General features: G+C 37.8%; 1 protein-coding gene across 1 annotated transcript; it reads left to right on the top strand.

Moving 5' to 3' along the window:
* Positions 1 to 428: 428 nt before the first annotated feature.
* On the top strand, positions 429 to 13,995 carry LOC126018565 (mas-related G-protein coupled receptor member X1-like). Its single transcript, XM_049780682.1, has 3 exons — positions 429 to 614; positions 6,514 to 6,608; positions 12,963 to 13,995. The coding sequence occupies exons 1-3, from the start codon at positions 429 to 431 to the stop codon at positions 13,993 to 13,995; spliced, it is 1,314 nt and encodes a 437-aa protein (XP_049636639.1).
* Positions 13,996 to 24,080: the final 10,085 nt, after the last annotated feature.

The raw sequence follows: 24,080 nt of genomic DNA, 5'->3' as shown, positions 1-24,080 counted from the left end.
CCCATGTGGTCACCTGAGCCTGCCAGGAGTGATTTCTGAGCATAGAACCAGGAGTAACCCCTGAGCGCTGCCAGGTGTGACCCAAAATTAAGAAAATAAAATATAATAATAATAATAATAATAATAATAATAGTGAATACACTGCTTCTACCCATACCCTCCACTAGAGTGTTACATCCTGCTCAGTTTCTTTTTTTTTGGGGGGGGGCCACACCATTGATACTCAGGGATTACTCCTGGCTATACACTCAGAAATCACTCCTGACTTGGGGAACCATATGGGACACCAGGGATCGAACCCAGGCCCATCCTGGGTCAGCCTCATGCAAGGCAAATGCCTTTCCACTGTGCTATCGCTCCAGCCCCTGCTCATTTTCTTATTAAAATCACTTCTTGTGTCGGTGTAAACAAGATGATCCTTTGAGGGCATGAGTCCACACCTTCCAAGCTGCAAACTTGTTGCCCTTAAAGCTCTAGCAGACTTATTATTGTGTCTCTCCATTGATTTTTCCTCAAGCAGGAAAGGAACTGGACCTTGGAGGCTACAATTTGAAGAACTGCTCTGTGTGGAGTTCTGCTATAGCAAGCTCACCTCAGATTTAGAAAACTCTCAGGTAAGTTCCTTAGTCAATAGAGCTCTCTCTGCTCTGAGGACTGTCCCTTCTTTTTCTGATATGACTCCAGCTATTCTCATGACACTCCACTCAGATCAGGGAGACAGTAATGAATAAATCAATCAACCATGTGTGTGAGATTAATTATGCCACTATAAATGGAGAACATTGCCTTGGGTTGTGCACCCATGAATTCCCTTTCCTCTGTCTCTGCTCTCCTTCCCAATGGGACATGGAACAATGTGTTAGATTGAAAATGCTCTCTTCGGGCTGGAGCGGTGGTGCAGAACGGTGAGGCGTCTGCCTTGCCGGTGCTGGCCTAAGACCGCGGTTTGATCCCCCAGCGTGCCAGGTGGCCCCCCAAGCCAGGAGCGATTTCTGAGCACATAGTCAGGAGTAACCCCTGGGCATCACTGGGTGTGTACCCCCTTCCAAAAAAAAAAAAGGAATAGAAAACAAAAAAGGAAAAAGAAAAGAAAATGGTCTCTTGGAGTGAAAATGAATAATTGTGAACTTTTTTTTTTATAATTGTCAACTTTTACACAGAATCTGTGACTAGATTCATTGACCTGTCTGTATGTGACCACTTCCGTGTGTATTATTTCTTAGAAACAAAATCATATTAATAAAGGGAAATTCTGATCTGAAAGGTAAAAAGATACTTTGACCATCTTGTCAGAACTCGAGATGATTGAAATCAGGGTAGAGTATGAAATAGAGAACATTATATTTAGAATATCCAGCTTCACTAACTAATTAACTAATAAACAGAACAGGATGAATCAATACTAGAGAATTATGCAATAGTCTTGAAAATAACCAGCAATCTGAAGGACCTACTAGTCATAAATGGAAACTAGTCTTGAATTCTCCTACCCAACCCTATGACCTCTCACATCTTTGGAAGAGATGAGTGTGGTGTTTTATTGCCCTGTGCTTTCCCTTAGGTCTCCTTTAAAATAGCTTATTTTCAATATTTTTATCCTTTTTGTTTGTTTTTGGGGGGCACACCCGGTGACACTCAGGGGATACTCCGCCTCCCCTTTTTATCTTATTTTATTTCTGTTTTAAATATTATGCTGTGATTAATGCAGTTGTCTGAAAATTCAAGACTATTAAGAGCTTTTCTATGGTTTCCTCAGAGTTTTGTCTGTGGGATCTAGACTCTGTCTTTTCTGTTGTTAATTAAAAGAAAATCTTAGGGCCAGAGTGGTGGCCCAAGTGGTAAGGCTGCGCTAGCCTAGGACAGATCGCAATTCAATCCCTCGAATCCCATGTGGTCCCCTAAGCCAGGAGTGGTTTCTGAGGGCATAACCAGGAGTAACCCCTGAGCATCACTGGGTGTGGCCCAAAAGCCAAAAAAAAAAGGAACTCCTAGAAGCAAAGAGTGGCATATTCCTGTGAACATTATATGATATGATATATAATATGATAATCATTTTAAACTTCAAAATATTTTCCTTTGTCCTGTCTTAAACAGTTAGTAAACTTTTGATCTTATGAATAAGCAAAAAATAAAAACTTGTTGCTTTATTGAATCACAATTGATTTGGATGACTCGAAATTTGGTTAATGAACCTACAAAGAAGCTAGAGACCACTAAGTCTAAATTTCTTAATGAGAAAAGATTAAAGCAAATTTTTAAAGTTGAATAAACCATATAACTGAGTGCTGAAAGGAGGTATAATGTTATGCATGATATTCTACCAGTAAATGTATTGTAACCCACCCCATCTAATAGGAAAAAAATAATAAAAGTCATTCGATTGAGGCAGTCTGGGAGAAGGAAGGCAGACTAGGTACATTCATGGAGGAAAGACACGGATAAAGAAATGAGTGTTGGAACATTGGATACCTGAAACTCAGTCATGAATACCTTTGTCATTCACAGTGATTCAATATTTTGAAAAAGAGGAAAAAAGAAATAATGTAAGACCGTCATGAATAAGGAGCCAGAAAGATGTACAGTGGGTAGGGTGTTTGTCTTGCACAAGGCTGACCTTAATTCTATCTTCGTTGTTCCATATGATCTCAAGCCTGCCAGGAGTGATTTCTAAGCACAGAGCCAGGAGTAACTCCCTGAGCACTGCTGGGGGTGACCCAAAAACCAAATAGTTGAAGTGATGTATATTATATATTATATAACAAATATTATATATTGGTATATAAATATAACAATATTATATAACAAATATTTTAGTAAAAAGTGAAATTTTTTGTCTTACCAAAATTGCCTCTAAGTTTTGAATGACCAGTGGAGATGCTCTTACTTTCCACAACAATTAGCATGAACTTAAAGTTAAATAAATGATATGAGATTATTTAGTCTATAAGCAACATAAAATAAATAAGTAGCTAGAATTATTTTAAAACTAAATCAAAGAAAGTTCTTGTGTTTGTTCTTCTTGTTTACAATGTGACTGACCAGTTTTCCTAACACCATTTATTGGGGAGGCTTTTCTTTCTCCACTTTATACTCTAAGTTACTTCCCTGAAGATTAATTATCCATATGCCATCTTTTTCTGGGTTTTCAGTTAAATTTCACTGCCCTGAGAGTTTTCTCCATTTTAGTAACACACTGTTTGTTAACTATAGCTCTACAGAATAATTTAAATTTTGGGATGAAGCCTCTGTTCTTTATTCCTAGAATTTCTTTGGCTAGTCAAGGATTTTATTACTTTGTACAAATTTTAGCAGCCTTTGGTTTATATCTCTAAAAAATGTCATAGATATTTTTATAGGTATTATATTGAATCTGTATAGTGTTTGGGTACAATTGTAGTTTTAACAATATTAATTCTTGAACAAGGGAATATGTTTCAATTCCTTTTTATTTATTTTAGTAGTGATTTACATTTTTCTTTGAATAAGTCATTTGCCCCTCCTCTTAGGTTGATTCCCAAGAACTTTTCTGAGGTACACTTGAAGGTAAGACTTTTTTCTCTTTTACTTTATGGCTTGCATATATAAATGTCATGGATTTCTGAATTTTGATTGTGTATCTTGCCACTTTACAGTACAAATTCATTGTTTCTTGAAGTCTGTGTAGTGCCTTTAGGGTTTTTTAAGTATAACACTATGTACTAATTTTTTTATAATTATCTTTATTTAAACACCGTGATTACAAACATGATTATAGTTGTATGATTACAGTCATGTAAAGAACACCCCCCTTCACCAGTGCAACATTCCCACCACCAATTTCCCAGATCTCCCTCCTCCCCACCCCCCTACACCTGTACTCGAGACAGGCTTTCTACTTCCCTCATTCATTCACATTGTTATGATAGTTTTCAGTGTAGTCATCTCTCCAACTGCACTCATCACTCTGTGTGATGAGCTTCATGTCTTTTTAACTGATATAGCAAAAGCTTCCAAGACTGTGTTGAATAGTAGTGGTAAAAGTGGGTAGCCTTGTCTTCTTCCTTATCTTGGTGAGAAACTATCTGATTTTCAACATTACATATTATGTTGGCTGTGGGTTTGTGTTAGATGGCTTTATCTATATTGTGAAAAGTTCTTTTAATTCTTATTTTATTGAGCTTTTTTTCATGAATGGGTATTTTGTCAAATGTTTTTTCTGAATCTATTGATATAATCACATACTATTGTTTCTTACTTTCTTTTTTTCTTTTATTCTGTTTTTGGTGTTTGTTTTGTTTTGTTTTGTTTTTGTCCACATCCTGGGGTAATTGGGGCTTACTTCAGGCTCTGCATTCAGAAATTACTCTTGATGGTGCTCAGTGGACCATTAGCATTCCAGAGATTAAAGGAAGTCTCATAGCACATTCAGGCAAGCAACTTACTCATTCTCCAGAGCTACTTTTTACTTTTCCCTGAATTCTGAGGATGCCCAATTTCACAGCATAAAGATTTTCATAGTAATTCCTGATGTTGCTTTAAATTTCATGGTATCTGTTGTAATGTCTCTCATTTCTGATTTAATTTACTTAAATTTTTCTTTTTTTTTTCTGTGTATGTGTGTCTAAAGGGTTGTCAATCTTGTTAATCTTTTTGAAAAACTTACTCTTGGTTTTGTTGATCTTTTGGTTTTTTTTATGTTTCCATTTCAGGGGTGGGAAAAAAGTTTCCATTTTATTACTTTTTTTTTTTTTTTTTGCTTGCTTTGTATTCCATTTGTTAACTTTCTCCTGGTAGCATAAGCTGAACTATTAAGTTACTAATTTGGGTCCTTTTTTGTTTCCTAATGAATGCTTGTGTTGCCATAACTTCCCTCTTAACACAGTTTTTTATGATAACTTTTGTCTTCATTCTAATTTGCTTCTGGATATTTTAATTTTTTTCTGATTTTCTATTTGGTTCACTGGAGTTCAGTAGTAAGCTACTTCATTTCCAAGTATTTTAATTTTCTACCAGTTTCTGTTTGCTTCATTTCCACGTTTAACACATCCTGATCTGAGAGAAAATTTAATATGATTTCTATCTTCTTTATCTTATGGACACAAGTTTTATGACCTAATTGTGGCATCTTAGAATTTTAGAATGACCATGTGAACTGAAGAAGAATGTGAGCTTTTCCTTGGAGAAGATTAAGTCCTATATATTTCTGCCTTACTTCTCTACACATGCCTCTAGTAAATCTATGTGTGTTTCTTCTCATTTTTCTCCATGCCTTTACTTTGATTTTCCTATATAGAGTTCAATAATAGAATTTTATTATTGATTTGAGGCAATTTCTGGTCAATTGCAAAAGAAATGTAAAATTCCTTGAACCACTATAATGCCATGATAAAGGAAAAATTGGGATATGTTATGGAAGGGGCTTAATGTTTATAAAAAGTACATGTGCTCCAGAGAGATAGAAAAGGTAAGGTACTTGTTTTGCACATACACAACCCAGGTCCAGATTCCAGAGCCACATTATTTCAGAGCACTACCAGAAATGATCACTGAGCACTGAACCAGGAGCTAGCCCTGAACACCACATCACGTGGCCAGGAAAAAAATGTATGTAAATCTTAATTATCTAGCCTTTCACAGGCAACTCACTTTCCTTCTTTTTTTAATATTTTATTTAAACACCTTGATTACAAACATGATTGTGGTTGGGTTTCAGTCATGTAAAGAACACCCCCCTCACCAGTGCAACATTCCCATCACCAGTGTCCCAAATCTCCCTCCTCCCCACCCCACCCCTGCCTGTAATCTAGACAGGCTTTCTATTTTCCTCATACATTCTCATTGTTAGGATAGTTCACAATGTAGTTATTTCTCTAACTAAACTCATCACTCTTTGTGGTGAACTTCAGGAACTTCCAGCCCTCCTTTCTTTTGTCTCTGAAAATTATTATTGCAAGAATGTCTTTCATTTTTCTTAAAACCCATAGATGAGTGAGACCATTCTCTCTCTCTCTTTCTCTCTCTCTCTCTCTCTCTCTCTCTCTCTCTCTCTCTCTTTGACTTATTTCACTCAGCATAATAGATTCCATGTACATTCATGTATAGGAAAATTTCATGACTTCATCTCTCCTGACAGCTGCATAATATTCCATTGTGTATATGTACCACAGTTTCTTTAGTCATTGGTCTGTTGAAGGGCATCTTGGTTGTTTCCAGAGTCTTGCTATGGTAAATAGTGCTGCAGTGAATATAGGTGTAAGGAAGATATTTTTGTACTGTATTTTTGTGTTCCTAGGCAACTCACTTTCTTGGCATTTCTACTTCAGCATACCATTAGCCTAGAAAAAAATCATAAAAATTACTCCAGGGTAATACTACTCCAGGTAATATTACTCCAGGTAATACTACTCTAGAGTAGTATATGGGGTGAGGATGAGTATTTTGAAAAGAAAGAGCAAAACAGATCAAATGTTAAGAGATGTCTGCAGTGTGGTCATGATTCAAGTGGACATTTTCATTGTTCACCTTTTGATACAGAAAACCAGAGAAGCTGCCCAAAAACTTGATAGGATTCCCTTCGGCACCAAGTTGCACTCCTTTTTCTGCAGGCTCCATTCCAGGACAGAGAAATTGTAAGTGGCTGCTAATCACTTGAGACTCTTTTTTTAAAATTAGACTCAGCTTATTGCCTCCAAGAAAAATGAAGGAAAGGTATGTTCTGTCAAGTTTATTTCCAATTTCACTGCTCTGTTTGTTCTTTGGTCACTCTCATATACCTAGACTTGGAGCTACCTGGTGCATAAGGAAATATCAGAAAAAATAGATAAATTCCCTTCTGGAAGTTTGGGGATTGACAGACTCACCTCAGGAAAGCAGAACTGTTTACTCTTGTAGCTTCTCCTATTTCCCAGCCAACTCCATTCAAATATCCCATCACTGTGAAAAATATGTTACTAATTTAGAAAACAAGGTAGTGTACATGGTAATATCTATTACCTAAAATATTTTTAATAAATCAGTGCTATGCTTTAATTTGGGGGAGTTCTTTTATTTTCTGATTCTTATATAATTCCACAAAAAGGAGATGGCCTGAATAGAATAAATCAGCTGTTATCTTATCAATATGTTCAGCTTAGTTGTCAAAGAGATAATATAGGGGCTAAATCGCTGCCAATCCTGGTTTGATCACTGGCATCATGTTGTTCTCTAACAAGGCCAGGTGCACCTCTGATGGTGCTATAAAATTACCATATGTAGAGCAAGTCAGTCTCAGTATTGCAACACCAAAAATAAGCTCATATTCAGGCCCAAACTGCAGACATAATGGAACCATTGGCCCATTTGACTGAGAATAACAAAAAAAGAAAGGTTTTTTTTTCCCCCATTCAAAAATAACTGAGCAGGAGCCAGAGAGATAGCATGGAGGTAAGGCATTTGCAGAAGGACGGTAGTTCGAATCCCGGCATCCTATATGGTCCCCCAAGCCTGCCAGGAGCGATTTCTGAGCATAGAGCCAGGAGCAACCCCTGAGTGTGGCCGAGTGTGATCCAAAAACAAACAAACAAACAAACAAAAAATACCTGAGCAATTTAGAGACATTTACATAGGACCTTACCACTATCCATTAATCAATACATTAGCTCAGAGCCTTACCATCACCACCATACTTCAAAGCTGAGAGGAAGACAAATTTGGAGAACTCAAAAAAGGCTGTGACTGCAACTGCAGCTGTTAGTGTAGCTGTGGCCATTAAAAAAAAATTATCAGAGAAAGTGTTGGACATTAAACAGAGTACCATAGTAATTGCCAGCTCAGAGCCTGGTAAGGGAAAGAGCCTGGAACTTTTAAACTCTAAATGCTCTCCTCTTACCCTCAAACTCCTTTCAGTGTCATAATTATGCTAAAAGAAACAGAGCCAGAGGAAATGGAATCTATCAACGAGTCACAAAAATTTCTTCTCCAGGAATACAAAGAAGGTAGTTTCAGTGACTGAATCTCTTACTCACTGTATACACTCCATGAGTTTTACTTGTTTACTGTAATTGCTTTATCTGTATCATTGGGGGGATTATTTCTCATTATTATCATTTTGGGAGGGGTCACAGTTGATGACACTCAGGGCTTACTCCTGGTCCAAATCTCAGAGCCCTACCTGCTGTACTATCACTCCAGACCCAAATCTCTTAATATTATCATAAATACTATAACAATAAATATGCTGATTTTTTTCATTTTTAAAGGGTGATTTACTAATACATATAATTATTTTATGTTGTTATTGCTGTAACTTTATTATTGTTATCAGAGTAATATTTCAATAATGATAATATATTTTAATGCAAAATTTGGAGAAAAATAGATCTGAGTTGATTTTCTTTAAAGTTTGGTTCTTTGGGGGGGAGGGGATTGGGTCATACCTGGTGGTGCTCAGGGGTTACTCCTGGCTCTGCATTCAGAAATCGCTCCTGGCAAGCACAGGGGACTATATGGGCTGCCGGGATTTGAACCACCATCAGTCCTGGATGGGTTAAGGGCAAGGCAAATGCCCAATCGCTGTGCTATCTTTCCAGCCATAAAGTTTGGTTCATTTTACTCCTTTTAAAAGGTAAAGTTTTTCCATATGATCCAGCAATACCATTCCTTGGAATATGCTCTATAAGCCCAAAATCACAATGCATAAAAGGCAAATGTACTCCTATGTTCGTTGCAGCAATATTCACAATAGCCAGTCTGGAAACAACCAGAGAATAACCAGAGAACAAATGAGTGGCTAAAAAAAACAGTAATACTTTTTTTATTTCATTTTTAAAAAAATCTTTTTTCTTTATAAATATGTGAGCATATTTTTTTTTATTTTTGTCTTGTTTTTGTTTTCTTCTCTTTCCACCTCCAAATGCACCAGCAATATAATGTAGTACCATTTCTTTCTGCAAAGGCATACTAAAAAAAGAGGGAAATGTTACATATAAAAACAAGCTCTTATCTACTAGGGATAAGAACTCATACTTTTTACAATACAGTGGCACCTCCCACCTTGAAAATATGTTATAAGGGCCGGAGAGATAGCATGGAGGTAAGCTGTTTGCCTTTCATGCAGAAGGTCATCGGTTCGAATCCCGGCGTCCCATATGGTCCCCCGTGCCTGCCAGGAGCAATTTCTGAGCATGAAGCCAGGAGTAACCCCTGAGCACTGCCGGGTGTGACCCAAAAATCACACACACACAAAAAAAAAAAAAGAAAATATGTTATATGGACCTCACTTAGACTTCAAGTGATTAGACACTGACCATCCAGCCTTGAATCCTGGATCTCAGACATAGAAATGACTCAGTTCTCCACAACAGCTACAGGAACCAAATCCCCTCCAGGGCATCCTTAATACTGCTCTGGCACCAACATGTGCCAGTTCTAATATGATATCTTGACAACGAGGAAATGGGAACAACTTGATCTAAGAGCAGTTTGTCCTACCTCACCAGCTAATGATAAGACAAAATCAGAAGACTTGTCACCCTTTGATCTGTGCAAAAGCCAAGATCGCTATCTACAGATGACAGACTGTTACAACCATGACCGGGCAGTACGTATCCTGTGACCAATAAAAAAGCCCTAGTCTAGGTTTTGATCTTTGACCTGTACAACAACCATGATCTCTAATTCCAGATGTCTGACTGAGACAATTGCAACTGAACGGATCTTCTGAAAACATAACAAAAGACTCTGTCCCAGGCTCTATCTTAGGATCAGTGCAATGACCAAGACCACCAACTACAGAGGACGGATTAAAATGACACTGAAGGAACAGAACTTCTAGAACCACAAAGAAAGACTTCATCATAAGCTTCACTCCTTGACCTGTGCAGATACCAAGATCTCTAGATACAGAGGTCTGATTTTATCACCCATGACGGAGAAGTCTTCCATTCACCATAAAAGCACCAAGGGGAGAGTAAATGAACATGAAAGGAGTCTATAATTAATCACATGACAGTATACTTCAAGGGTGGAGAAACCCTGTATCCGTTAGGCCAAGGAAATTCCTTTTCTAAAGTCCCCATTTTTTACTGTCCCTATGCAGGAGAGAAAAAAAAAAAGAAAAAGAAAAGGGAAAAAAAAGCACAAAATAATCTTTTTTATTTATTTATCTATTTTTTCACTTCTTTGTTTTGGTGTGGATATTGAAGTTGTTGTCTCCAGTTTTTTTTTTTCTTTTCTTTTCTTCTTCCTTTTTGCACTCTGTCATGTTTTTTATTTCAAGACCATGGCTATTATGTGGTGCTTATCTTTATTGCTATAGTTCTCACTGGATATTTTATTTGATATTTTTGTATTGTGGTATTTCACTTTCTTTTTCCCTTTCATCTCTCAAACCAAGGTGAGAGCCGAAGGACTCTGCCCATTTTCAGCTTATTTGATTTTTTGTTTTGTTTTGTTTTTTTGGGCCACACCCATTTGATGCTCAGGGGTTACTCCTGGCTAAGCGCTCAGAAATTGCCCCTGGCTTGGGGAGACCATATGGGATGCCGGGGATCAAACCGTGGTCCTTCTTTGGCTAGCGCTTGCAAAGCAGGCACCTTATCTCTAGTGCCACCTCACCGGCCCTGGATTATTTAATTTTTACCCATTTTATTGCTTTTCTTTTCTTCAAATAAAATCACAAAACTTGAACTATCTAGTTCCACCTCTCAAATAGAGAGGGAAATAATGGAGGGTACCAAGACCAATCAATTGTATGATCACTAAGTAGTAAGCTAGACACAGAGGAGACCACTTATTCTAGCAGCCCTGGTGGTGAAGGTGGGGATTTAGGTTCTAGGAAGGGGGGGGTGTGGGTGGAGGGAGGACAAATTTGGTGATGGGAATTCCCCTGATTCAATGTTACTATGTACCTAAAATACTACTGTGAAAGATATGTAAGCCACTATGATTAAAATAAAAATCATACAAAAAAACTGTGATACATTACCCAATGGAATACTATGCAGCTGTTAGGAAGAATAAAGTCATAAAATCTGCTTATACATGAATACTGAGCAAAATAAGTCAGAGAGAGAGGGGTATACATAGAATGATTGCACTTACTTTGGGGATATTAAAAAAGATGGTATTAATAATATCCAAATATGAGGGCTAGGAGGATTAGTCTATGGTAGAAAGCTTGCCACAAAGTGCAGGGAAGTGCAGTTAGGGAAAAGAATGAGCCGCTATGACAATGATAGTTGAAAATGATCATTCTGGACAAGAAGTGGATGTTGAAAGGAGATAAAGTGATATGCTTCATACCTTTTAGTAACAATTTTGCAAACCACAATGTCTAAAAGGAAAAACAAATGAGAGAGAGAAAAAGTGTCTGCCACAGAAGCAGGCAAAGGAGAGGGCAAGGGGGAGGGCAGGAAGGAAACTGAGGACATTTTTAGAAGGAACTGTTGTACTAGAGAAGGGATGGGTGTTGGATATTGTATGACTAACACTCAGTCATGAACAACTTTGTAACTATCTCATGGTGATTCAATTAGAGAATTTACTTATTAAAAAATAGAGAGAGATCAAGCTTTGTCATCAACACACAATTTAAGTAATTATCTCAACAACATTATTAGTGGCAAAAAAAAGTGTGTAAGTTTAAGATTCTGGTTGTTGAAAAAAGATGACCTATAAAACTGTCATTTCAATGAGATAAAATTTATAAAACTAGGCTCATGGGGCCGGGCGGTGGCGCTAAAGGTAAGGTGCCTGCCTTGCCTGCGCTAGCCTTGGACGGACCGCGGTTCGATCCCCCGGTGTCCCATATGGTCCCCCAAGTCAGGAGCAACTTCTGAGCACATAGCCAGGAGTAACCCCTGAGCGTTACTGGGTGTGGCCCAAAAACCAAAAAAAAAAAAAAAACTAGGCTCATAACCAAAGAAAGATAAGAGAGGCTTTCTCTTCCAATTAGTTATTATTCATTACAACAGAAGGGCCTTTGGGGCCAGAGAGATAGCATGAAGGTAGGGCATTCGCCTTGCATGCAGAAGGATGATGGTTCAAATCCCGGCATCCTGAGCCTGCCAGGAGCAATTTCTGAGTGTAGAGCCAGGAGTAACCCCTAAGCGCTGCCAGGTGTGACCCAAAATCAAAAAAAAAAAAAAAGTGGCCTTCACACTTTAAGGTCCTATAAAACAGCATCTAGTCCAAGGGGGAGGCAGAGCCCAAGGAATAAATAATCACTTCTGCTCACTTTCCATAGACAAGGCTCAAAGACATGCTACCATCAATTATCAACGGAAGTTGAATAAATGGATCAATTCTCATGCTAAACCCTAAAACAATAACTTTTGAGACAAGGAGAATGGATACTGTGGGGTACTAGTAAGCCTACAATTCTGATTCATTCATTTTTTTAGTCAATTGTTTAAAGACTTCATGACTTCCTTTTCTCCCTCACAAATGTTAGGCACTGGAAACACACCGAAAAGCAAGAAAAAATTAATATGCTCTCTTCAGATATCTGGCACACAATAGACATGGCATGCCCATAAGTGACATAACAAAGGCCATAATATATTCCATTCATGCCATAAAGTATATTGTCCTATTTCCTTACTTGTTGGGAAATGATCAGTCACTTAGAGGCCTCTATGTGGCTTCTGACTTTGTGGTTTTAAGAGTAAAACTCAATAGTAGAACAGAAGTACTGAAATCCATACTGATCTACACAACCTTCTCACTCTTTTCTCCTCCACCCTCAGGAAAGAAAGTGAGTAGAGTTAACAGAACAATGACATAATTTCAATTACAGAGGATGTTCTTTGGCACAGAACTCAGAATTTGTAATCAGGGTCAGTTTTAATATATCTACATAATTCCAAATTTTGTGTGATCATTAAAATGATCTTAAAATAATCTCTGCAAGTCTTTGTTTCCTTCTTCTGCAATATAGGAACAATTTTCAGCTAATACTGTGATCATGAAAATTAATGATCATATGGTCTTTTCTGTGTTCCCAGGAATTCAAGTGGAGTGTTTTTGAGCATGGATCCAACTGACTCAGCCTGGACTACCGAACCTACAATGAAAAATGAAAGTTGTAGTGTCTTTCAACCAACAATTAACTTGGAACGCTTAATGCCAGAATTATTGATAGTCACCATTGCCCTGATTGGACTGGTAGGAAATGGTCTTGTGCTCTGGCTCCTGGGTTTCCAGATGCAGAGGAATGCTTTCTCTGTCTACATCCTCAACTTGTCAGGCTCTGATTTTCTTTTCCTCTCTGTCCAGTGTATATACCACCTAGGGTTACTTATTACTAGAAGTGTTTCAATGTCTGACTCCATCAACAGATTAGTTATCTCAGTAAGAAATTTAGCCTATATGACAGGCCTGAGCATTCTTAGTGCCATCAGCACTGAGAGATGTGTGTCAGTCCTGTGGCCCATCTGGTACCACAACCGTCCAAAAAACATCTCAGCTATCATATGTGCCCTGCTCTGGGCTTTGTCCCTGTTGTTGACCATGTTAAATGAGGCATCCTGTGGCATCCTGTTTGGTAATTACAATAGAAATTTGTGGCGACGTATTAATATTATCATTTCTGTGTGGCTGATTTTTTCATGTCTGGTTCTCTCTGGTTCCAGCCTGACCTTATTGATCAGATTGCTATTTGGCTCCCAGAGGATAAAGCTGACCAGGCTGTATATGACCATTGGACTTACAGTGATGGTCTTCCTCCTCTGTGGCCTGCCATGGGGCATCCACTGGTTCCTTTTTTATTGGTTTTTAGAACAGTGTGATACATTCTTAAAATTCAACCGGATTATGTATGTGCTAACCTGGATCAACAGCTGTGCCAACCCCATCATTTACTTCTTCGTGGGTTTTTATAGGCAGAGGCAACAGAGACACATATTCAATCTTAAATTTATTCTGCAGAGGGCTTTTCAAGATGTTCCTGTGCTGGGTAAACATGAAGGCAGCCTTCCTCAGGAGTCTCTGGAGATCTCAGAAAAAGTCACATTCACTAATTCTGAGTCACTAATGTAGCCATAATGATGTTGACTTTAAGACCAACTTTATTTCTTCAGTTTTAGAGGTTTTTTTGGGGTCCCTAATCTTAAAAAAGTCAAGATAATTTTCCTCCCCCAGAAACTAGTGTGACACAGCCATGCTGTGACATGAGGCAGACTCCCACCCTGAACCATGCTATTCAGCTGATCTCAAGTGAGTTTTAGTAAATATGTGCCTAAAACTGTTTCACTTTAAAAAATTTTTTTATTTTGTAAATGAGAGATCACTAGCATTATTGTAATTTCTATTTATTTATTATTAAATTTAACAAGAGGGTAATAAAATCAAAAGGCAAAAATAGTTTCAAAAACATTATTTTGAATATTACTCTTTCAATTTTTCAAATCATAAAATATTTGTGTTAGATCTGCACCCCACCCAAAAAAAAAAAAAAAAAACTCTTCCTTGGTAGAGATTTAAAACAGAGCTGACAATGTCTAGATGTGGTCACTGTATTTTAGAGGTACTCAGAGAATATTAAAATTTTTAACAAGAGCCTTTCATTATATTTCTACAAATCTCAAAAAAAAAAAAACTAAAAGAAACAAAGTCAAGTTAAAATTCCAAAGCCTTCCTTGTATGCAGAGGTTTTAAGATATCATCCTAACTTGGTGAGTGACAAAGACATGATTTTTATATTAAGAATGGGTCAAATCTAGAGCTAGAGAGATAATTGCAGGTATTTGCAAATTCAAATTTGATCCCTGGCACCTTTTGGGTCCTCCAAGCCCCGCCCAAAGTGATTCCTGAATACAGAACCAGAGGTAAGCCTTGAGTACCACCTTAATTACCCCCACCCTCCAAAAGAAATCCACATCCATTTACCTCATTTACTTGCCATCAGTTAGTTTATTGCTTTCACCATTTTCAACTTTTCATGCCTAAAATTAAATTTTATAGTTAGATCAGTAATGTCAAAATATGTTAATAATAAAGGTAGCTGCCTTTTTGTGGTCTCCATTCTCTTGCCTCTAGTTAATCCCACATGCACTTCTTCTCATTTTGTACCATGGCTATGCCCTAATTCCAATGTATTTACTAGACACTATTTTGAGGGAGTACAAAATTTGTGTCTAATTTTTTCTTATTTTACAACACTCAAAATACTTATATCATTAACCTAATTACATAAAAAAAATTTCTAATCTTGTTCCCTAGGTAATAAATATAAGAAAATTTTAATAGAAGTTTTGAAACATAATTATTAGTATATATATTAATGAAGAGCCAAACCGTGTAATTTGATGTGTTTCAGCAATGACGACACTCAAGTGACTCAAACCTCAATCAACACATAATCTGTTCTCATCACCTCGAAAGATCCTCATCTGTTTCCTAGTCATCATGCCCATAATTATTATTGTTTCTCTTAATCAGATAAGTTTTTTTGCCTAACTTTGGACTATTTGTGATTATATTATATTTTTTGTTTATACTTCTTTTCATTCAGGAAAATGCTTTGGAGAGTCATTGAACTCCATGCCATTGAATTTACTTTAATAGCAGTTTGTCCCTTAATTAAGCTAAGTCCCATTTCATTAGGTAAACACTGATGAATCAAACAGTTAATTTCTAGGTTTTTTTTTATCTATTATATCTTTATTTAAATACCATGATTACAAACATGACTGGAGTTGGGTTTCAGTTACACAAAGAACACCCCCCATCACCAGTGCAACATTCCCACCACCAATGCCCCCCATCTCCCTCCACCCACACCCCCTGCCTATATTTGAGACAGGCATTTCACTTCTCTCACTCATTAACATTGTCATGATAGTTGTTAGTGTATCATTTTTCTAAATGTACTCACCTTTGAGGTGAGCTTCATATCACGAGATGATCCTTCCAGTCCTCACCTCTGGGTATCATTACAATAATGTTTTATTTTTCTTAAAACCCATAGATAAGTGAGATGATTCTCTGTCTCTCTTTCTCCCTTTGACTTATTTCACTCAGCATAATAGTTCCCATGTCCATCCATGTATAGGAAAATTTCTTGATGTCCATTGATGTTGAGAGATTATTGTCATGGGATTTAGTGTCATCTTCGTGTAGAAGTTTGTTGTGACTGTTGGTCTGTCTTGTCTTAAAGTAGACCTTTCAGTTTTTCTTTTAAGGCTGGTTTTGAATCTGTAAAGTTTCTGAGCTCCTGTTTATCCATGAAGCTATGTATACTTCCTTCAAACCTGAAAGTGAGTCTTGCTGGGTGTAGTATTCTAGGTGAAGCATTCATTTCATCGAGTTTCATCACTATATCCCACCACTGCCTTCTGGCCTTGAGGGTTTTTTGTGACAGGTCTGCTGTAAATCTTAAGGATGCTCTTTTGAATGTAATTTCCCTTTTTGATCTTGCTGCTTTCAGTATTCTATCCCTATCTGTGGGATTTGTCATTGTGACTAGGGTAAGTCTGGTGGGGGGGGCTTTTCTTTAAGTCTTTTTTAGCTGGTACTATTCGGGCATGCAGGATTTGATTGCATGCCATCTTTAGCTCTGGGAGTTTCTCTGTAAAGATGTCCTTGACTACTGACTCTTCCTGGGGATTTTCTTCCTGGGTCTCTGGAATTCCAATGATTTTTTGTTTGTTTGTTTGTTTGTTTGTTTGTTTTTGGTTTTTGGGCCACACCTGGCATTGCTTAGATGTTACTCCTGGCTGTCTGCTCAGAAATAGCTCCTGGCAGGCACGGGGGACCATATGGGACACCGGGATTCGAACCAACCATCTTTGGTCCTGGATCAGCTGCTTGCAAGGCAAACGCCGCTGTGCTATCTCTCCGGGCCCCAATGATTCTTATATTGTTTCTGTTGAACTTGTCAAGGACTTCTATTTTCATCTGTTTACATTCTTTGAGTATTTTTTAATTGTCTGATCATTTGCTTTAAGGTTCTTTTCCAATCTCTTCTGCTATGTGGAATAGTTAAGCATCTCATCTTCCAGCTCCCTGATTCTGTCCTCATCTGATGTTACTCTGTTGGAGAGTCTTTCCATTGAGTTTTTAATTTCACCTATCGAGATTTTCAGTCCTGGTAGTTCAGTTTGGAGTTTTCTGATTTCTTTTTTTTTTTTTTTTTTTTGGTTTTTTTTTTTTTTTTGGTTTTTGGGCCACACCCGGTAACGCTCAGGGGTTACTCCTGGCTATGCGCTCAGAAGTTGCTCCTGGCTTGGGGGACCATATGGGACACCGGGGGATCGAACCGCGGTCCGTCCAAGGATAGCGCAGGCAAGGCAGGCACCTTACCTTTAGTGCCACCGCCCGGCCCGAGTTTTCTGATTTCTATGTTTGTGTTCTGTTCAGCTTGATCTGTGCTTTCTTTGAGTTCTGTGAAATACTCCATATTTCTTTAAACTCCTTATCTGAGAGGCTAACTAGGTGGTTGGTACTTTTTGGGTCATCAGAGCTGCCATCTTCAATCTCTATGCATGCTATTGTCCTGTTGTTTCCCCCATTGACACACTTGTAGTGTGACTTTTACTGCATATTGTGGTGGGGTTCATGGGCTTGGAGAAGCACACAGCTGCGAAGCAAAGCAGAGCAGCTGTGCTCCTCCCAGCTTATCTCCACTTACACAGCTTCAGCAAGGGCTTCTGGGTGGGGCTTGATCTAAGCACCCACAGCAGTGTTCAGCTGCAGGCCTTTGGAGTGGTGATTGTCCAAACAGTTTTCATGTTGATGCATATATGGTTAGAATTTTTTCTCTACTTTAAATAAATTGCTTCAGGACATCCTTATGCCACCATATCACATGAAATATGGATAATTTTACTTTCCAAACTATGTTTGCATTTCTTTTATTTACCTAATTATGACATCCCAAAATAAACTGAAAAGCAGAAGTGAAAATATATATCATGGTCAGTTCAGGATCTAAGTGAACTGGTTTTCAGTTTTTTTGACATTAACTATTATTAGCTATAGGTTTGTCAAATATATTCTTTTTTTTTTTTTTTTTTTTTGGTTTTTGGGCCACACCCGGTAACGCTCAGGGGTTACTCCTGGCTATGCGCTCAGAAGTCGCTCCTGGCTTGGGGGACCATATGGGACGCCGGGGGATCGAACCGCGGTCCGTCTCCTAGGCTAGCGCAGGTAAGGCAGGCACCTTACCTCCAGCGCCACCGCCCGGCCCCGTCAAATATATTCTTTATTAAATTTGTTTATATACTATTTGAATATAATATCAGAAAGTTTGTTTTGTAGATGTAGAACTGGAACTTGGTGTTCAACTCCAAGTTTTACATATTTGGACATCATTCATATCTAGTCAATGCTGGATAAAATTTTTAATTAAAAATTATCTGGGGTCTTCTTGAAATGAAGTGGGCCCAGTTTTTCACACACCTCCTCAACTAGAAAACCTAGCAGCCTCTGCTACACACACACACACACACACACACACACACACACACACACACACACACACACACACACACCACACACCATCTTCCCAGCAGGAAAACAGACCAGCTTTTCCACTAAGCTCCAAAAGAAATTGATGACCTCCAACTCTTCCTATAATCTGATCCAGGAATTAAAACTCTATGGCCTTCTTAAAATGGGTGCTGGCAGATTCCTCTTTCTGCCTGAAGGCACAGCAGCCCATTTCCAGACCTGGGTAGGTAGGACAAACGTCAGATGTAGCGACTTTTTAGGCCAGTGGCTTGTAGGTGATGGGCGGGCAGTGCAATTAAAGAGACTGGTGGAAAACATTGGTTTACAATACTATTAAATAATAGAATTTTATGCATAAATGCCATGTCACACCTCTTTCTATTTTTTATTAGCCTCTTTCCATCATTGTCTCATTGACCTTCACCTTTTCTACCTACTCTCCCATCTCCCTACCATGATAAACTGTTTAGTATCTTTCCTCTTGTTGATATGGTGTATTATATCAATTTATTTGTGCATATTGAACAATCCTATTATCACTGAAGTAAGCCTTGCCTAGTTATGATATATGCTGCTTATTTTGGTTTGCTTAGATTTTGTTTAGGAACTTTGTAGCTATGGGGCAAATGAATATTAATCTGTAATTTAATGTATTTAATAATTGAGTAACTGTAGTTTAACATTTTTGTGATGCACTTATCTTCTTTTGGTATACTAGCCTCATTAAAAAGTATTTGGAAAATCCAGAAGAATAGTACAGTAGATAGGATGCTTTCCTTGCACATTCACCCAGATCAATCCTGAAATCCCAAGACTCCAGAGCACAAAGCTAAAAATAAATCCTGAATACTGCTATGTGTGGCCACAAAACTGGGTATGGGTTGGACTTGGAGGGTCCAATGAGGTGGTACTAGGATTAGGCTTCACACTTTCCATGCATCCAATTTGGCTTAAATGCCCAGACTATAGGGGCTGAGCACTGTTGGTGTGGCCATGGAAGCCTATGAGCATCATGGCAGTGATTCTGCCAAACTTCAGCACTGCAGAAGTTGAGCAGCACTATTTATATCTTCAAAGCCTAGCATGAAATCTCTAGCTTTATTGGCTAAAGATTTCCTGGATAGGTCACCTGGTCCCTTAATCATCTTTTAGGAGTTTCATCCAAAATTAATTTTTAAATATATATAAAAATCCTTCTTTTCTTATTTTTTGGTAGAGCTTGAGAAATACTGATATTAAGCCATTATTTCAGGTTTGATAATACAGTAAAACTATAAATTATAGGCTTTTGTTTCTTAGGAGACTTATTAATGATGTGTCCATTTTTCTTGATTTTAATTGGTCTGTTCAGGTTCTTTCTTTTTTTTAATTTTTTTATTGAGGTCATTGTGAATTACAAGTCTTTCACAATTGTACTTCAGGTGTTTGGTGACAGTGAATTAGGGCCATTCCCACCACCAGTGTTGACCTTCCTCCACCATAGTTCCCCACATGCATCCCAAACCTCCATTCCTAGCCCCCTGGACTACTAGTGTAATAGGTCCATTTTGTGCTTAACATGTTATAGTTTGTGTCTCTTGATTCTTTTGTCGTTGACTTTGGCTTGAGTATTTAGATCTGACCTTTTTATTTTCACTCAGTGTTCCTGAGACCACTTGGCCCTTAGGCCCCATCCACATATTTTTTTCCTTTTCTCAATTTGTAAAATGGCATAGAAATATGAGACAGAACAAAGTGATTCAAGCTCTATGGTTCTATGGAAAAGCAAGAGCCCCTATCTGCAATATAAGTAAAATTAAAAGAAGAAAAGAAGAAAAAAGGGGTATGGCAAAGGGAGAGGTGTGGCTTTTTTTTTTTTTTTTTTTTTTTTTTTGCCTAGGCGCATCAAACGTTGGGGAAATTAGAAGGAAAATTCCATTGGCCTAAGAGATACAGGGTGTCTCCACCCATGAAGCATACTCTCAAAAGACCAACTACAGGCTCTGGCCATGTTGGTTGTCCAGTCCCAATGTCTCCCTTTATGGTCCCAGAAAAAAATTCTGCTCAGTAACAGATGACAAAGTCAGTCTTCTGTAGTGTTAGAGACCTTGGTTTTTGTACAGATCCTAGGATAAAGTCTTTCTTTGTGATCCCAGGAAAAGATATGCTTAGTCATGGTTGTTGTAAACAGTCTTTTGTAACTAGAGATATTGGTTTTTGCACAGATCCTAGGGCAGAGCGTCTTCTGATTTAATCTCACCATTGGATGGTGATGTAGAGCAACCTACCCTTAGATCAAGTTGTTGCTGTTTCCTCATCGTCAGGGTGCCTTTTGGGTCTACCCTGGAGCAGGTTGGTGCCAGGGTGGAATTCAGACCTCCCCCAGGGGAAGTTTAAATCCTGGTGCTGGTGCTGTAATCTGTGCTGGTACCAATATTGGTGTCTGAGGTTCGGGATTGGATGATAGATGTCCAATCCATTAAGGCCTAAGTCAAGTCTCCATGACAAATGCTCAGGGTGAAAGGCAGACCTGCATTATAAATTTGTCAGTTTCCATCCCTATTAGATAAGAACTTTTTTCTATATGTAATATTTTCCCATTTAATGTGCCTATGCAAAATGAAACAATGCCATCAGGTTCTTTTTTTATTTTGATTTAAACTTGGTAGTTTTTTATTTTAATAATTTGTACATTTTTCCTCAGTTCTTCAACTTAGTATATCAAGTTTTCCATATTATTTTCTTTGATCCTTTGCATTTCTCCAGTGTCTGTTGTAACTTCTCCATTATTTTGATCCTTTCTCCAGTTTCTTTAGTAAGACTAGACAAAGTTTTAACTTGTCTATCCTTTTGAGGAACCAGATCTTGGACTGTCCTGTTTTTCAATTTTTATTTTATTTATTTCTGTAATGGTTTTTATTATTTCTTCATTTTTACTGGCTTAGGGGTTTATTTGTTGCTTTTCTAGGCCTTTTAGGTAAAATGTAAAACTATTTGTTAAAGAATATTCTTGTGGGGCCGAAGCGATGGCACAGCAGTAGGGCATTTGCCTTGCATGAGGCTGACCCAGATCAGGTCTAGGTTTGATCCCTGGCATCCCAAATGGTCTTCCAAGCCAGGAGTGATTTCTGAGTGCATAGCCAGGAGTAAACCCTGAGTGTCATCAGGTGTAGTCAAATAAAAAAATGAATATTCTTGTTTCCTGGTATAAGTCTGTAATTCCAAGAACTTTATTCATAGCACTGCTTTTGCTACATGTCATATGTTCTGATAGGTTGAGTTTTCATTTTCACTCAAGAATGTTTTCAAGAATTTCCTTTGATTTTTTGACTTGATACATTGTTGTTCAGAGGCATCTTGTTTTAGTCTCTATAATTTTCTCTCCAAATTTCTTTTTTATGGTTGATTTCAAGACATTAGTTTATAATCTTAAAAATTACTTGATATTATTTCAATTTTCATTTATTTGTTGATACTTATTTAATATCCCATCATGTGACTAATTTCAAGAATATATTGTACCAAATGTACTGAAGAAACTTTTTTTTGTGAGTAGAGATCTCTGTCAATAGTTAGCCTATATAACACAAATCATCCTTAAAGGCTATTTTTTTTAAACTTTATTGATTGATTAATTGATTGGTTTGGGGGCCACACTCAGTGGTAATCAGGGGTTACTCCTGGCTCTGCATTCAGAAATCACCCTTGGCAGGCTGGGGGACCATATGGGATGCTGGGACTCAAACCAAGTCCCTCCAGGTTGGCTGCATGCAAGGCAAACTTCCTACCACTGTGCTCTCTCCAGCCCCAGGCTATTAATTTTTAATTATTATCTATCTGTTTAATCAGCCTATTGGTGAGAATGGGGTTAAAGTATCATAATATTATTGTGTTATACTCAATATCTCTCTATAAGTTTACTAAACATTTCTTAAATTAGTAGATGTGCCACTATTTAGTCCATATAAGTGAATGAATGTTAAGTAATTTTGAGTTATTGGTTCCTTTAATCATTATATAATATTATCACAACCTTTCTTCAGTTTGAAATCTATATTGTCAATATCTGTATAACTATCCTGCTTTCCTAAAAGTAATTTCTTTGAGGTCTGGAAAGATAGAACAGAGGGTAGGAAATTTGCCTTGCACATGACCAATCCAGGTTCAATCCCCATCATCCCATCACTGCCAGGAGTGATTTCTGAATACAAAGCCTGGAGTAGCTCCTGAACATTGCCAGGTGTGGCCAAAAATTGAGCAAAATAAAAATTGAACAAATATATATTTGCGTGATTGTTTTTTTTTTACCTTTTACTTTGAACATATATGTATCACTGAAGTTTAAGTGAGTCTATTATAAGCAGTAGGAGTTTAAATTTTTGTTTTTCTATCTGACATTCTGTGCAGCTGTTTACTAAGTTTATGCCACCTATATTTAATTAAATTGTTCATGCAAAATAATTTATTGTCATTTCAATGTCTATTCTGGATATGATCTGTTTTTTATTGTTATTTAAAATTATTATTTGTTATTTAAAATTAGTCTCTTTCCTTTAATATTTGTGTAGCTAGAAGATTATATTTGACTCTTCTTATTTGTTTCTTTTAAGTATTTTTGAAGTACTAATCAGATTAGTAGAATATTAATCATGTTTAGTTTCAAGTACAATATATTCAAAATATCTGCCAGATCTCAAGCATATATGTTGGGAATAAATATTGATATTGTATTTATTACAGAAAATTTTAAATATAAATATGCATTTTAGTCTTCATTATTATCATAACTAATCAATAAAGGAGAAAACCTAAATTGTTGATGATTTTCAAAAATCATAAAAAGTGAAGTAAGGGGCCGGCGAGGTGGCGCTAGAGGTAAGGTGTTTGCCTTGCAAGCGCTAGCCAAGGAAAGATTGTGACCGTGGTTCAATCCCCCGGCGTCCCATATGGTCCCCCCAAGCCAGGGGCAATTTCTGAGCGCTTAGCTAGGAGTAACCCCTGAGCATCAAACAGGTGTGGCCTGAAAAACAAAAAAAACAAAAACAAAAAAAAAAAAGTGAAGTAAATCCTGCTTCATTACTAATTAATGGGAAGAGGTGGTATACAATAGTAAAGATCTTGACAAATAAAGATACAGTCCCTTGGGGCCAGTGAGGTGGCGCTAGAGGTAAGGTGTCTGCCTTGCAAGTGCTAGCCAAGGAAGGAACCCGGTTTGATCCCCCCGCATCCCATATAGTCCCCCCAAGCCAGGGGCAATTTCTGAGCCCTTAGCCAGGAGTAACCCCTGAGCATCAAACTGGTGTGCCCTCCCTCCAAAAGAAAAACCAAAAAAAAAAAAAAAAAAGATACAGTGCTTTACTTTCTGTTATAAATCCTCCCTATGAGAATTCACATTATGTGGCATTGCTGTCCACGGTCAGCTGTGGCAAAGATTCTATAACAACAATCACTGACAGGAAAGAAAAGAGGATGGGTGGGAGATGGTAGAAAGATAGGGATAAAACTCAATCTAGGACTGAGAAAATATCTCACAAGGGGTCATTTCTCAAAAGACTGCATACTCATAGTTATCAGCAGTCACTATGCAGGAAATCACAAGGGCAAACCAGCATCTTGATAAACCTCCCTCCAGAACCAGGTTTTACCCTCTGAGGGAGGGAGGCTTCTCTCAGGGCAAAGAACTGTCTGCTGGT

This window comes from Suncus etruscus, chromosome 9 (genome assembly GCF_024139225.1).
Source record: "Suncus etruscus isolate mSunEtr1 chromosome 9, mSunEtr1.pri.cur, whole genome shotgun sequence".
Classification (NCBI taxonomy): domain Eukaryota; kingdom Metazoa; phylum Chordata; class Mammalia; order Eulipotyphla; family Soricidae; genus Suncus; species Suncus etruscus.
Note: the sequence above shows the minus strand (reverse complement) of the source record. Positions and strands in the feature narration are given on the sequence as shown.